Source organism: Felis catus, chromosome C2 (genome assembly GCF_018350175.1).
Source record: "Felis catus isolate Fca126 chromosome C2, F.catus_Fca126_mat1.0, whole genome shotgun sequence".
Lineage (NCBI taxonomy): Eukaryota > Metazoa > Chordata > Mammalia > Carnivora > Felidae > Felis > Felis catus.
The window spans coordinates 52,650,721-52,666,334 of NC_058376.1; the positions used below are offsets into that span (position 1 = coordinate 52,650,721).

At 35.0% G+C, this 15,614-nt stretch overlaps 1 protein-coding gene across 2 annotated transcripts in view; it reads left to right on the plus strand.

Moving 5' to 3' along the window:
- ALCAM (activated leukocyte cell adhesion molecule) overlaps positions 1 to 14,396 on the plus strand; it is a 216,051-nt gene extending 201,655 nt beyond the window's left edge. For both annotated transcript variants that reach the window (XM_011285972.4, XM_011285971.4), the window contains 2 exons: positions 10,337 to 10,453; positions 11,946 to 14,396. In XM_011285972.4, the coding sequence (XP_011284274.1) occupies positions 10,337 to 10,424 (88 nt within the window). In that variant the 3' untranslated portion in view covers positions 10,425 to 10,453; positions 11,946 to 14,396. The remainder of the gene's footprint in view (positions 1 to 10,336; positions 10,454 to 11,945) is intronic.
- Positions 14,397 to 15,614: the final 1,218 nt, after the last annotated feature.

Genomic DNA, 15,614 nt, shown 5'->3' on the forward strand with positions numbered 1-15,614 from the left:
TTTTTTCTTTTAACATAGTGTTCCTGAGATACATATATTAATGATTTGTTGAAATTACTGAGTAGTGTTCCATTGTTAGAATATGTCACATTATTTTAATCCATTCTCTTGTTTATAGACATTTGGATAGTTTCCAGTTCGGGCTATTATGAATAATATGGCTAAAAAAATCCTTATATAAGCATTTTTGTGAGTATTTGTTTTCACCATCTTGGGTTAATACCTAGAAATGGAATCGCTAGGTCATAGGGTAGATATTTTTCATAAGAAATTGCCAAACAGCTGTCCAAAATAGTTGTCCAATTCCCGCTCCCACCAGCTATGTATGAGAATTTTGGTTCTTCCACATTCTTGCCTAACTTTGGTATTGTCATTCTGTTTAATTTTAGCCATTCCAGGAAGTGTGAAATTATATCTAATTTTGGTTTTAACTTGAATTTCCCTGAGACCTAATGATTTTAAGCTCCGTGTACTTATTGGTCATTATCTTTTGTACAGTTACTATTCCGGTCTTTTACTTGTGATTTTACGGTATTTGGGTTTGTGTGTGTGTGTGTGTGTGTGTGTGTGTGTGTGTGTGTGTGTGTGAGTGATTGATCTGTAAGAGTTCTTTACATGTTCTTTATAAAAGTCCTTTGTTATAGATATATTGTGACTATTTTGTTCTAGTCTGTGACTTCTTTTCTTTTTTTCATGCTGTCTTTTAATGAGTGGAAGTTTTTAATTTTAATGAAGAGCAACTTATGAATTTTTTTCCTATTATGTTTACTGCTTTCTGTGCCCATGGTACAAAATGTTTGCTTATCCCTAAATAGCAGAGATATTTTTCTATGTCTTTTTCTAGAAACTTTATACATTTAAGAATATGATATATCTAAGATTTTGTGTGTGATACAAGACAAAGGTGGTTTATTTGTTTGGTTGGTTTTGCTTTTGTTATATTTGTCAACTCATTCCAGCATCATATGTTCAAAAGATTTTCTTCTGGCCTTGGAACTTTTGTAGCAGTAATAGTGGTAATAAAAATAATGATAATAAAATGTAAGTCTTTCAACTTTGATGTTCTGCTTGTGTTAACAATCTTATTTCTTTGCATTTTCATATAGACTTTAGCAACTTGTTAATTTGTGGGATTATGGTTGCTTTGAATTTATAGATAAATTTGGGTAGATTTGAATCTCAAATTTGACATCTCTTAGCCTTCCAATATGTGAATATCATTTTTCTCTCCATTTACTTTCCATTTTTTCTTAGCAATATATATATTTTTTAATTTTTTTTTCAGTTTTTATTTTTTTTATTTTTATTTTTTTTATGAAATTTATTGACAAATTGGTTTCCATACAACACCCAGTGCTCATCCCAAAGGTGCCCTCCTCAATACCCATCACCCACCCTCTACTCCCTCCCACCCCCCATCAACCCTCAGTTTGTTCTCAGTTTTTAAGAGTCTCTTATGCTTTGGCTCTCTCCCACTCTAACCTGTTTTTTTTTTTTTTTCCTTCCCCTCCCCCATGGGTTCCTGTTAAGTTTCTCAGGATCCACATAAGAGTGAAACCATATGGTATCTGTCTTTCTCTGTATGGCTTATTTCACTTAGCATCACACTCTCCAGTTCCATCCACGTTGCTACAAAAGGCCATATTTAATTTTTTCTCATTGCCACGTAATATTCCATTGTGTATATAAACCACAATTTCTTTATCCATTCATCAGTTGATGGACATTTAGGCTCTTTCCATAATTTGGCTATTGTTGAGAGTGCTGCTATGAACATTGGGGTACAAGTGGCCCTATGCATCAGTACTCCTGTATCCCTTGGGTAAATTCCTAGCAGCGCTATTGCTGGGTCATAGGGTAGGTCTATTTTTAATTTTCTGAGGAACCTCCACACTGCTTTCCAGAGCGGCTGCACCAATTTGCATTCCCACCAACAGTGCAAGAGGGTTCCCGTTTCTCCACATCCTCTCCAGCATCTAGAGTCTCCTGATTTGTTCATTTTGGCCACTCTGACTGGCGTGAGGTGATATCTGAGTGTGGTTTTGATTTGTATTTCCCTGATAAGGAGTGACGCTGAACATCTTTTCATGTGCCTGTTGGCCATCCGGATGTCTTCTTTAGAGAAGTGTCTATTCATGTTTTCTGCCCATTTCTTCACTGGGTTATTTGTTTTTCGGGTGTGGAGTTTGGTGAGCTCTTTATAGATTTTGGATACTAGCCCTTTGTCCGATATGTCATTTGCGAATATCTTTTCCCATTCCGTTGGTTGCTTTTAGTTTTGTTGGTTGTTTCCTTTGCTGTGCAGAAGCTTTTTATCTTCATAAGGTCCCAGTAATTCACTTTTGCTTTTAATTCCCTTGCCTTTGGGGATGTGTCGAGTAAGAGATTGCTACGGCTGAGGTCAGAGAGGTCTTTTCCTGTTTTCTCCTCTAAGGTTTTGATGGTTTCCTGTCTCACATTTAGGTCCTTTATCCATTTGGAGTTTATTTTTGTGAATGGTGTGAGGAAGTGGTCTAGTTTCAACCTTCTGCATGTTGCTGTCCAGTTCTCCCAGCACCATTTGTTAAAGGTCTCTTTTTCCATTGGATGTTCTTTTTTCCATTGGATGTTCTTTCCTGCTTTGTCAAAGATGAGTTGGCCATACGTTTGTGGGTCTAGTTCTGGGGTTTCTATTCTATTCCATTGGTCTGTGTCTGTTTTTGTGCCAATATATTTTTTAAATTTTAATGTTATTTTTTGAGAGAGAGATAGTGAGCAGGGAGGGCCAGAGAGAGGGGGAGACTGAAAATCTGAAGCAGACTCCAAGCTGTCTGCACAAAGCCCAATGTGGGACTGGAACCCACGAACTGTGAGATCATGATGGGGCCAAAGTCGGATGCTCAACTGACTGAGCCACCCCAGCACCCCGCTTAGCAATATTTCATAACTTTTAATGTAGACATGGACATATCTTATAAAATTTATTCTTATGTTTTATGTCTTTTGCAGCTATTATAAATGCAATTATTTTGCAATTTTATTTTCCATTTTTATATAAAAATATTATTTTGTTGTTGTTGAAATGTATACAGCCACCTTCCTACATTCACTTGTTAATTCTATTCGTTGTCTTGTGGATTCCTTAAGATTTCTATGTAAACAATAATTTCATCTGGAAATAGAGATAATTTTACTTCCTCCCTTCCCCTCTGTATGCTTTTTCTATTTCTTTTTCTTGCTTTGTTGCACTCATAGAGATCTCCAATACAATGTTGAATAGAACTGTTGAAATCTTTACATGTTCCCAATTTTAGGGAAGGAATTGTTCAATATTTGCCATTATGCATGATATTTGCTCTTTGTTTTTCATATATGCCTACTCAGAGTTAGCCAGACTGTGGGGCTAAGGTACGATTCTCCCAACTGCCAAATCTTTCCAGACTTCTGACCCCCAATGCAAGGAGTTAGTGTGCAAATACTGAGTTTAGAAGGAAGAGTCCACATAAGAACATCCTTGCTTCTGATACTAGTTCAAGTTGAGGGTTTACCAAAACCACACTCAGGTTTGATCAATTGCTAGAAATACAGAGTTTTACTGGAACCTAATATACTCTTGTTTATGTTCATTACAAGTAATGGATATGTTGAAATTGGCCAAGGAAAAGAAATAGCGCAGAGTCTGGGAGAGTTCCAAATGTGAAGTTTCCTTTGTCTTCAGACATGTTACTCTACTGCCACTGATGTGTGGCAAAAGCATGGGCTATTGCCAATCTGAGAAGTTCGCTTGAGCTTTACTGTCCAGAGTTTTTATTAGGGCTTTGCTACACAGGCATTATTGATTGACTACGTGTCCATATGGTTTACCTCAGTCTCCAGCCTCTCCCTTCCTCAGAAATCAGGCTGATACCACATAGCCGAAAGCCCTAAATCATATGGCTGTTCTTACAGGATGGCCAGCCCACACCCTAAGACCATTGGATGTTGATGGCCATATGCTGAGACAACCTCTCAGCATAAACTATTCCATGCGATTGGAGATGTACCAGGAAAAAGAAAGCCACTCCTACCACTTAGGATATCCTAACTATTTAGAGGTTATCTCCCAAGAACTGATGACAAAGCCTAGATTTTCTTTGGGCAAGGCCAAATTCCTTACTACACAATGCCCTTTAAGAGGCTAAAGAAATTTTTTAAATATCCCTAGATTACTGAGAGTGATATTCGTGGTAATTTTCTATCACAGATTATCATTGAATTTTCTCAAATGCTCTTTTGACATCTACATTACATTACATCTGCATTTACATTATTTCTATAAAAAAATCACATTGTTTTCCTATATTCTTTATTCTGATAAAATGGTAAATTATATTGATTGATTATTGAATATTAAGCTAGTCTTGCATTCCTGGAATAAATCCTACTGTATTATGATATATCATATTTTTTTATATATTGATGGATACTGTTTATCAACATTTTATTAGGAATTGTTTTGTTTACATTCATGAGGAATAGTGATCTGTGATTTTCTTTTCTTATAATATCTCTGCTAAATTTTTGTACTAGGGTAATGTGAGCTTACTAGAATGAGTTGGAAAGGGTCCCATCCTCTTCTTTTACTGAAAGATGTTTTTACTTCCTTAAATATTTGGTATAGTTCAGAGATAAAACCACCTGGGCCTGGAGTTTTCTTTATGAGAATTTGTTTTAAAACAAAAATTATGGTTTCAGTTTCTTTAATAGACATAAGGTTGCTTCCTCTTGAATAATTGGTAAGCTTTTCAAGAAAAATGTCCATTTCATTTACATTGTTGACACTTTTGCAAAAAGTTACCCATAGAATTCTGATTCTGCAGTGATAACACTTTACTTTCTAATATTGTTAATTTGTATTTTATTCCTTTATCATGCTCAGTGTTTTTAGAGAATTAATCAATTTTCTAATAATTTCAAAAAACTTTCTTATTTGTTTTATTTTTATTTCTATTACTTATTTTCAATTTTAATTCTTTTTGCTCTTAGGATTACTATTCTCTTTTCTACTTTATTTAGAAAGTTATTCAACTTTCTCTTCTTTTTTTAATTTCATAAATGAATTAAAAATTTAGATCACTGCTGTTAGCCTTTCTTCTTTCATAACACAAGCATTTAAACTATGAATTTCACTCACAGCACTGAGTTAGCTGCATTCCACAAATTTCAGTATGTTTTGTTTTCATATTCATTCAGTTAAAAATGTGTTTCAATTTCCTCTGTGGTTTCTTCTTTGGAGCCAGGTAGCTCAAACTGTGTTAAATTCCACACATTTCTCCTTGACTTCTGTTTTGTTAAGACAGCCTGCTCTGTAAGCTTTTAATCTTTTGAAATGCATTGAAAGTTATTCTTTCAGCCTTCCGTGCAGCCATGCAGCATTACCTGGAGGATGCTAGATGAGCATTTGAAGAAAACACTTTGGTGGTTGATGGGTACGATGTTCTATAGCTGTATGTCAGATTAAGATAGATAACAGTTTGTTTAAATCTTCTTATCCTTACAGATTTTTTTTTCAAATTATATAACACCACTTCACATGTAAGAGGGTTACAAGCCAGTACTTCCAGTACTAGAGCTAGCTCAGTACTAGTAACTTCATCATGATTGTGCATATGGAATTTTGGTCCATTAATCCTATCAGCTACTGGGACAGGAGTATTAGATTCTCTAAATAAGGTTGTGTATTTGTCTGTTGATTTCTCCCTTTAATTCTGTCAGGTTTTGCTTTATGTTTTCATTAATTACATACACATACAATTGTCATGACTTCCTTGTGTATTGAAACTGTTGTAACTATGAAATGTCTCTCATTGGTGCTGTAATGTTCCTCGTGTTGAACTTTACATTGCCCCATATGAATATAGCTATAGTGCTTTCGTACGCTTCATGTTCACAGGTATATCTTTTTCTCTCCTTTTATTTTCAGTTTGCGATCTCTGTATATTTAAAGTGCACCTCATGTATGGTAAAGGTGATAAGACTATGACTCTCAGGCTGCTGTCTGATTTTGTAAAGAAAGGTTTTTGGTAGCACAGTCATGCCCATTTCTTCGCATGTGCTTTATGTTGTTTCACACTATCACGCCAGTGTGGAAGAGTTGGAACAAAAACCATATGGCCTCCTAGCCTGAAATAGTTACAATCTGGACCATCCAGAAAAAATTTTAACGCCTGGAATATCGCATTTGCTTACTTGCTTATGACAGTCTGACAGTCTCCCTTTTATTTATTAATTTTTTTAATTTTTTTTTAAAGTTTATTTATTTTTGGCAGAGAGAGAGAGAGACAGAGCATGAGTTGGGGGAGAGGCAGAGGGAGGGAGTGACAGTCCCCCTTTTAATTGGAGGATTTAGCCAAGCTACACTTAAGTATTGATATAATTACATTTAAGATCACCATCTCACTATTTGTTTTCTAGTTGTACTCTGTTTTTCTTTTCCTGCCTTCTTTTGACTTACTCAGATAAGTGTTAGTATTATATTTTAATTTCTCTAATGGCCTTTTAACTATACCTCTTTCTATTCTTTTATTGTGGTTGTTGTAGGGATTACAATAAGAACTCTTAATTGATAACAATCTACTCATGTAATAATCTAAAACTCTTGAAACATTATAATTTTAGATAACCTCCTTCATGTAATTATAGTGTGAGGTTGATAATAAATGAGTTGTAATGAATATGACAGCAATAGCAAAAAGGATGAAGGAAGTTAAATGAAATTATAATGTTTCAAGGGTCTTACATAATGCAGTATGTATCGTATTAAATGATTGTCTTTATAAAAATTGTTTTTAATAGTATTTATATTTTACCACACACATATAATCTGAATTCATTCTTTCTTGTCCATCTGAGTTTCCATGTAGTGTCATTTCCCTTCAACCAAAGAACTTTCTTTGATACTTCTCAGCACAGGTCTGCTAGCGATAATTTATTCCGGTTTTCTTTCATCCAATTTTATATGTCTTTATTACCTTTGCTTAAAAAATCTTTTTACTGGATATAAAATTCTGGGTTGAGATATTTTTCTTTCAGCATTTTACAGATGTTTAGTTATCTCGTATATGCATTTTTTTCCTGAGACATTAGCAGTTATTCATGTCATTGCTCCTCTGCCCAAATTTTCTGTGGCTACTTTCAAGTTCTTCTCTATATTTGCTTTTGGTTAGTGTGATTATGACATACATAGGTGTGTTTTTCTTTGTATAATTCCTGCTTGGGGATTGCTGAGCACATTGGATCTCCAAGTTAATGAACATGACCAAATCTGGGAATATTTTTCATTGTTTCTTTAAATATATTTTCTACCCCCTTTGCTTTTGCTTTTTCTACTGGGACTCCAATTACACATATGTTAGACTACTCAATATTGTCCTACAAGTCACTGAGGATCTTTTTTTTCCTATCTTTCTGTTTTTAAAAATTTGTAATTTATGTTGTTTTGTCCTGTAGGTTCACTGAGGCTTTCCTCTGCTACCTCCAATCTGTTGATATGATAATTCAGTGAATTATTCATTTGCAGTGGGAATCATTTTTGTTTACATTTTTTTTGCACTGAAATTTGTCTATTCTCTCATTGTCACCACTTTTTTCTTTATGTCATTTAGCATGTAATATAGTAACTGATTTAAAGTTCTTCCTTTGTATTTCCAAATTCTGTGTCATCCAAGGATACTCTCTGGACTTTATGTTAACATTTTTCTATTCTTCATATGTATGGTAACTTTTTTTTTATTATATATTGGTCTTTTGGGGGTGATATGTTATAGAGATTCCATGTTCCATTATATTCTCCTAAAGGATATGGATTGTTTTCCTTGGCAGGCAGTTCAACTTCTGGCTGATTTCCTTGATTTTGTGAAAGTTACATTTACATTTTATATGACACACATATCTTAGGTTGAATACCAAGACTCATCACAGAGTCTTGGCTTTTCTGGGATTTCAGTGGAAAGATTGATATGTTTGCCAAGGACTTTTGGCTTGTCGAGATTCAACTCCAAACATATGTTTCTCTATGTAGGGTAGTAGCTAAAATCTATGTCACTTTTTTTTAATATTTTTTCATTTTTGAGAGAGAGAGAGAGAGAGAGAGAGAGTATAGGCAGGGGAGGGACAGAGAGAGAGAGGGAGACACAGAATCCGAAGCAGACTCCAGGCTCTGAGCTGTCAGCACAGAACCTGATGTGAGCTTGAACTCATGACCTGAGCTGAAGTTGGATGCTTAACCCACTGAGCCACCCAAGCACCCCTGTAGCACATTTTTAAGCTTTCCAGTTGTTGCTTTCTACTTGGCTAAGTGAAATTTCTCACCTCCAAGGGAAGAAATAACATCCAAAGGGTTTATTGTGATTTACACAAATATTTGGGGTTCTCACCACTCTGTGGCTCTCTTCTTTCTGAGATTTTTTTTCTCCTTTACTTTCAGAGTTTTAGTTAGCTTATGCCTCTCCAGCTGGGAAGTGACCTCAGAGGAAAAGTTATGTAAAAATAGAGCTCATCCAGTATAAGGGTCAAATTTCCTTTGGTTTCTACTTGATTTTAGATAGATATAGATATAGATATAGATATATAGATATAATGTAGACAGCATATGTCTATATGTCTATATGTTATATATAAAAAATATATACTGTGTTTATATATTTTATATGAGAAAAATATGAGAAAAGGAGCAAGGCCATTTGCATCATTCTTCCATTTTCCTGGAAAATATATATGATAAGGTTGTTGTCATTCACCATAATGTACCATTTTACTGCAAGGTAGGAAATATTTATGTGATAATATGATATAGGTCAATACATAGACTCCAACTGACGGCATGTCTTATTTACATTTGAAATGTCTGTTGTAAAATGCTATTACATATTTTAGCACTTCTCATGTTGGCAGAGTTTGAGCTTGCTCTCCTGCCTTATGAATGGACTTAGAAGGGTGTAGTTTCAGCTAAACTAAGAATTTTTAAGTCAAAAATTAAATTAAACTCATGCTAAATATAATGAGTGTCCCCACTTTAAATGAGCCATATGTCTTTATCTCACTTGGACATATATCATATACCATTACATACCTCTTTCTAGTAAAGTTGTGATTCTTAGCAAATGAATCCATTTCAGTAATGGAAATACTTTTAAGGGAAAAATGGAGCTTTCTCCCCAGTTTCCTTGGCACATCTGGATATATATTTCTTCTTAAAAATAGAAATATTATTAGGAATTATATGGCAATAATAATTTAAACTACCATATCACTGTGGTTCTGCTGATGAGCTTATAACAGGGAGGGAGAGAGTTAAGGAAGGAGAGAAAGGAAGGAAGGGGGAGGGAGGGAAGGAGGGAGGGACAGAGGGAAGGAAGGAAAATAGGAGGGAGGGAGGGAGGGAAGGAAGGAAAACAGGAGGGAGGGAAGGAGGGAGGAAGGAAGGAAGGGAGGGAGGGAGGGAGGGAGGGAGTGGTACACTTTTTGAAAAACAGTTATGTCATCTCCTGGGTCATCCTAAAACCAAGGAATTTATCTGTGTGCTTAAGAAAACCTGATTTCAGCTCTTAAAGGATAGAACCCAGTCATGTGTAACCATGGCAGCAACTCTCAAACTTTGGCAGAAGCTGAGCCACCAGGGAGCCTTGTTTATCATGGATTGCTGGCCCTCTCCCCAGAGTTTCTGTTTCTGTTGTTCTGTTTGCACTTCTGTCAAGTTCCCAGGGGGTGCTGATACTGCTGGTCTAGGACCACAGTTTGAGAACCACCATGTTAAAGCTACTTTGGCTTCTGCTGCCAGATTCCTGTCATAAACTTGGGTCTCTTTCTAATCTTGCTTGTGATTTATTTGATAAAACAGAATTCATAAACAAAGATACAGGACATTAGTTCAATCTGGATGCATAATACAGAATGACAAAAGAGAAAGGCACTAATGAAACACCCTCAGAGAAAATTTGCAGAAAGTATTTGCCCAAAAGGAAATTTTTGATTATTGAGTTGATAATAATTACTTCCCAGAAAGTGGAGAGGAAAAAAAAAAACAGCCCAAAACATGATACAACTAAGTATGTATAGTCTGTGTTCACAATAATTAGTTGGTTTTTCTCCTACCATATATTTAATGCAACGCCATTACCCAAGGTAATCTCATTGGAACGTGTTCTGTTACCAGTCCAGGTTCACAGATGTGGATTTGTTCACCCCAGTAGTTTGTCTATATTAGATGTAAAACATTTGCTTTTCAAAGATACATTCATGTGAACTCTAAAATTAAAAAAAATTAAAAAGTTAAATACACATGTGTCAATGTGATGATATTTATTTAATTTTCTTACAGGACTGCCTCAAAACATGTAAACAAGGACCTTGGTAATCTGGAGGAAAACAAAAAGTTAGAAGAAAACAATCACAAAACAGAAGCCTAAGAGAGAAACTGTTCTAAAGTGTTGTCCAGGTGGGTAGGCTGTTTGAGGTTTATAGAAATAATTCCCAATGAAAGTACAAAACACCCTAGGAGACGAAAGGGAAAGTAAGCCTTGACATTGAGATGCTTCGTAATTGCAACTTTCCAAACAGAAAGAGAGTTTTTGCCAAAGGAAACTTTGGTAACTCAGAAAGGTGTTCTCAGAAGAATGGAATCTCAACAGTCTACCCATCTTCTAAAAAATAATCATTATTCTGTGACTAATTAAAATCAGTGTTGAGATTGTAACATTCAATTAGCATTTTGTCTTCTAATGCCAAAATTTTTGCTGAGTGCAAAGAAGTTGAATTTTCTAAATTGATACTTTGGTTGGATGAGAGCTGGTTCTAATACTTCAAATTTATCTTAAAAAGCAATTATGAGAAGAACTTTTAAATATAAAAATTTTAATCTAAGGATTTAATATACTTACAAGTGTCGTGTATTTATGCAGCCATTCCCCAAACTATTTTAATGAAAAAATTTGTGTAGACACACAAAACTTTTGCAGATAGTACGTGTATTATATATATGTGTGTGTATATGTATATGTGTATCTACATATGCACATATATGTGTATGTGTGTATAATGTATATATCAGTGTTACATATATTGCATATATTTATATATAATAGCTATATGAGTATGATTTTTTTAAAGACAATCTCAAAAAAAGTCTTTTCCATGGTATTGCCACTTGGAATTTGAGCTTTTAATTTTTATTTATGATCTCTTCAGCCAGCCAAACACAGAAGCCATTTGGACAAATTATTTTGTGTGTCCTTGAAAATAACTGTTGCTGTAGTTTACGCATGTGATGTAACAGTCCCCAACAACCACAGTAAAGCTTTGGTTCAGTATAAATAAAGCACAAGTCACAATCTGAGTAGGTCACCCCAGGTAGCAAGCATGGGAAATAATTACAATTGGAAGGATACACACAGGAAAGAAAGATCGAATAATTGGGGTAACACATTTTTAGAATCTGAAAACTGAGATCTCAAACAGCTCATGTGAAAGAAGTAAGAGCTGGGTTCCTTCCCCCATCCTGCTGTCCATTGGAGGCCAAGTATGAACATTCCCGTCGGACTTTTTTTCTGCTTCTCTAGGTGCATTCCTCAATCCTTTGTAAACATAGAATTTACCTTCTGCTTATCTTCAAAATTTGATAAAGTCTCAAAGAAAAATTAAGCTTAAAGACAAAACCTGCAGAATGAAATATTTTCCTGAAAAAAGCCTTCTAATCGTCATATGAATTAAGCAGTTTTCATAAAAATAAAGACTCTTCAACAATTCGAAAAAAGTATTTGTAGAAGGGGCTGCAACAGTGCCTGGGATCACAGATGGGCTCAGGGACAATGGAGTTTTATGAAAGGCTCCTATAAAGTCATTCCTATCACTTTTAGTACAAAGCATCTGTTGGTGGTGAAAAATGATTGCTATGGTAACTTACTAAATTGTGTTTTTTTTCATCATTTCAGAGAAAAAAAACTATATAGACCAATTGAAGCATGAACGTGGATTGTATTTAATACATATACAAAGACATTGACAGCAATTCATGGTTCAAGTATTAAGCAGTTCATTCTACCAAGCTGTCACAGGATTTTAGAGAATTATCTCAAGTAAAAACAATGAAGTGAAATTACAAACAAAAACAAGTTTTGGCAGCCATGATAATAGGTCATATGTTGTGTTTGGTTTGTTGTTTTTTGTTTTTTGTTTTTGTTTTTTTTTCTGTAAATGTCTGCACTGAGGATTTCTTTTTGGTTTGCCTTTTATGTAAATTTTTTACGTAGCTATTTTTATACACTGTAAGCTTTGTTCTGGGAGTTGCTGTTAATCTGATGTATAATGTAATGTTTTTATTTCAATTGTTTATATGGATAATCGGAGCAGGCACACTTCTGATTCTGATTGCTATCAGTAATGCCCCCAAATTTTCTCACAAGCACCGAAATCCCAAAGGTGGCAGCTTGTGAAGGCTGGGGACACACACATTGCTCTATTCAAAAACTGTGATTTTTTTCTATCACAAGGGAGATGGAGGCAGAGAGTCAGACTGATGAGCAGCCGATGAGCTGATTCTGATCATGCACCACCAGCTGACTTTCCGAAGTAAATCACACATGCATACGGACGCACATACATAATAATGGTACTCCCAAACTGACAGTTTCGCCTATTTGAAACAGGACATAACACAGAATTTGGGCAGCACTTACCTTCAGAGACAACTGCTAATATATTATTTTCTGTCAAAAGAAAAATGAGAGACAGTTTGGAAAAATCATGGATAACATTCCCATTTTCATAGATCACGATGTAAATCATTGTAATTAAAAATTGGTGTTAAATCCTTTGGGTTATCCACTGCCTTAAAATTATATCTATTTCCTTTAAAAAAAGATATCAGTCAGAATTGGAGATTTTTAACAGTGGTCATTATCAAAGCTGTGTTATTTTCCACAGAATATAGAATATATATTTTTTTCGTGTGTGTTTTTGTTAACTACGCTACAGATATTGAATGCACCTTGAGATAATTTAGTGTTTTTAACTGGTACATAATTTATCAAGCAGTACATGAGAGTGTAATAATAAAATGTCTATGTATCTTTAGTTACATTCAAATTTGTAACTTTATAAACATGTTTTATGCTTGAGGAACTTTTTAGGGTGGTAGTATAAATGGAAACTTTTTGAGGTAGACTGGATAAGGGCCAATAGCTACTTGTGACTAGACTTTTAAACTTTGCTCTTTCAAGCAGAAGCTTGGTTTCTGGGAGAACACTGCACAGCCATTTTTGTCCCAGGATTTACGTAACTTTACAGAAAAAAAAAAGTGAACATCAGATTTCCAGGTGAAAAACTGTATTCTTTAGGAGCAAAAGGAAAACTGATGTTTATTTCTTAGACTGACAGAATAAAAAATTATGATGGCAATGAAAAACAGAAGATAAAGTCAGAAAGAGATTGGGAATAATATTTTACCACTTCTGCATTAAGAAACACATGTTATTGTACATTTAATAAACTGTTTATTGTCTGGGCAGTAGTGACTCAGTTTAATAAAAGCTTCCTGTAGTGCATTGGTATGGATTAAATACATAAAATATCCTATTAGACTCAATGCTGTATAAAATATTACGGGGAAAAAGAAAATATGTTATTTTGCCTCTAAACTTTGATGTATTGAAGTTTTATTTGGCAGGAAAAAAATTGAATCTTGGTCAATATTTAAACCAAAGTGAAAGGGGAAAAACCAAAGTTATTTTTTTTGCATGGCTAAGCCATTCTGTTATCTCTGTAAATACTGTGATTTCTTTTTTTTCCTTCTCTCTTTAGAATTTTGTTAAAGAAATTCTAAAATTTTTAAACACCTGCTTTCCACAATAAACCACGAACACTAAAATGAAATCACTTCCATATAATTTTTTTTTCTTTTGGTGTGGGAGATCAAAGATTCAAAGTCTAACTCCTAAGATCTATTTGCAGAAAGAAGCAATGTTGCAATAGAGAGGGTCATACTACAATTATTTCTTGGCTTCCACTTGCTGTAGTAAACTGAGTGCAAAAACAACTGTCAGAACCTAGAGAGCAGAACATTCGCAACTCAGAGTTCTGGACGGACAGCAGAAAGTTTGCCAGGGAAAAGGGGACAGCATTATTACAATTGAATCGATGCGGGGATAAAAAGCGGAGTGTGTTTGTGTAACGGCAGCCATCTGCACAGCAAGACTGGGAAGGAAGATAATGCACAATCCTCAACTTCTGAGGTTGCATCTCTCCAATTTCACTCTTTGCAAACAGGAGACAGGTTTTGCCAGTTCAAGTTTCACTCCCTATCTGTGATTACAGGAATTGTATGTGGAAATGGATTAACATACCCGTCTATGCCTAAAAGATAATAAAAATGAAATATGTCTTCACATCTCTCTCACAGCTGTCTTCTTGTCTTCATGAACTAGGCTGTTCATGTGTAGAAAGTAGTCGTCTTTATTAAAGAGGGTGGAAATCATTGTGCCTGGAGAGGGAATGCGGCAAAATAAAATTGTCCATGCCTTCCCATTATGTCAGGCGGGCCACCTTAGCCACTCCTAGATTGCAGCAGTGTCTGGTTCTAGAATGTGTCTCCATCTTCAGTGGTAGGATTATACTTACTGTGGGTATCCCATGTGGCTGTCCTAGAAACTTAATTAAGAGGACACTCTTCTATTTCTTCACTCCCTCCATTAACACACCATTCAGCCTACCATTTGGAATTACATAGGCATGAACTTTCACTGAAATTCTTTCCCTTCAAAGTAAGATAAAGCCAGCTATGTATACATCAGAGAAAGAGATTACTATTTATTGAAGCAATACTATGTGCTAGGGTCATCCATACATTATTTTATTTAATCCTTAGTAGTTGTAAATATTATTAAATGTTCCCCATTTAATAGCTGAAAACTAAGGTTTAGACAGGTTCTTTAACTCCCCAATACATTTAGCTTTTAAGTAGGTAAATTGGGTATTAAACCTGACCTGAGGGGCACCTGGGTGGCTCAGTCAGTTGAGCGTCCGACTTCAGTTCAGGTCATGATCTCACTCACGGTTCATGGGTTCGAGCCCCACATCAGGTTCCATGCTAGCAGGATAGAGCCTACTTGGGATTCTCTCTCCTCCCCCTCTCTCTGCCCCTCCCCCACTTGTTCTCTCTCTCTCTCTCTCTCTCTCTCTCTCTCTCTCAAAATAAACTGAAAGAAAGAAAGAAAGAAGAAAGAAAGAAAGAAAGAAAGAAAGAAAGAAAGAAAGAAAGAAAGAAAGAAAGAAAGAGACAGACATGACCTGATTCTCAAGGTCATGTTGCCCTAGTCTACTATAGTCCCCAAACTTCTTTAATAAAGAAGTTATTCCTTTATTCCTTAATAAAAGAATCCTTCTTTTCATAATATGTAAAGTTGGGAAATATTAATTGACACATGAAAGGCTTACACCATTATTAAATAATTATTCTAAGATGTTCATATAATAGGCCAATATTACATAATTTTTAAATCTGTATTTAGATGATTAGATATTTTATTATACATATATAATTATATGTGTATATTTAAAACATATATATTTAAAAGTGATATGACATACATTGCACACATAACATG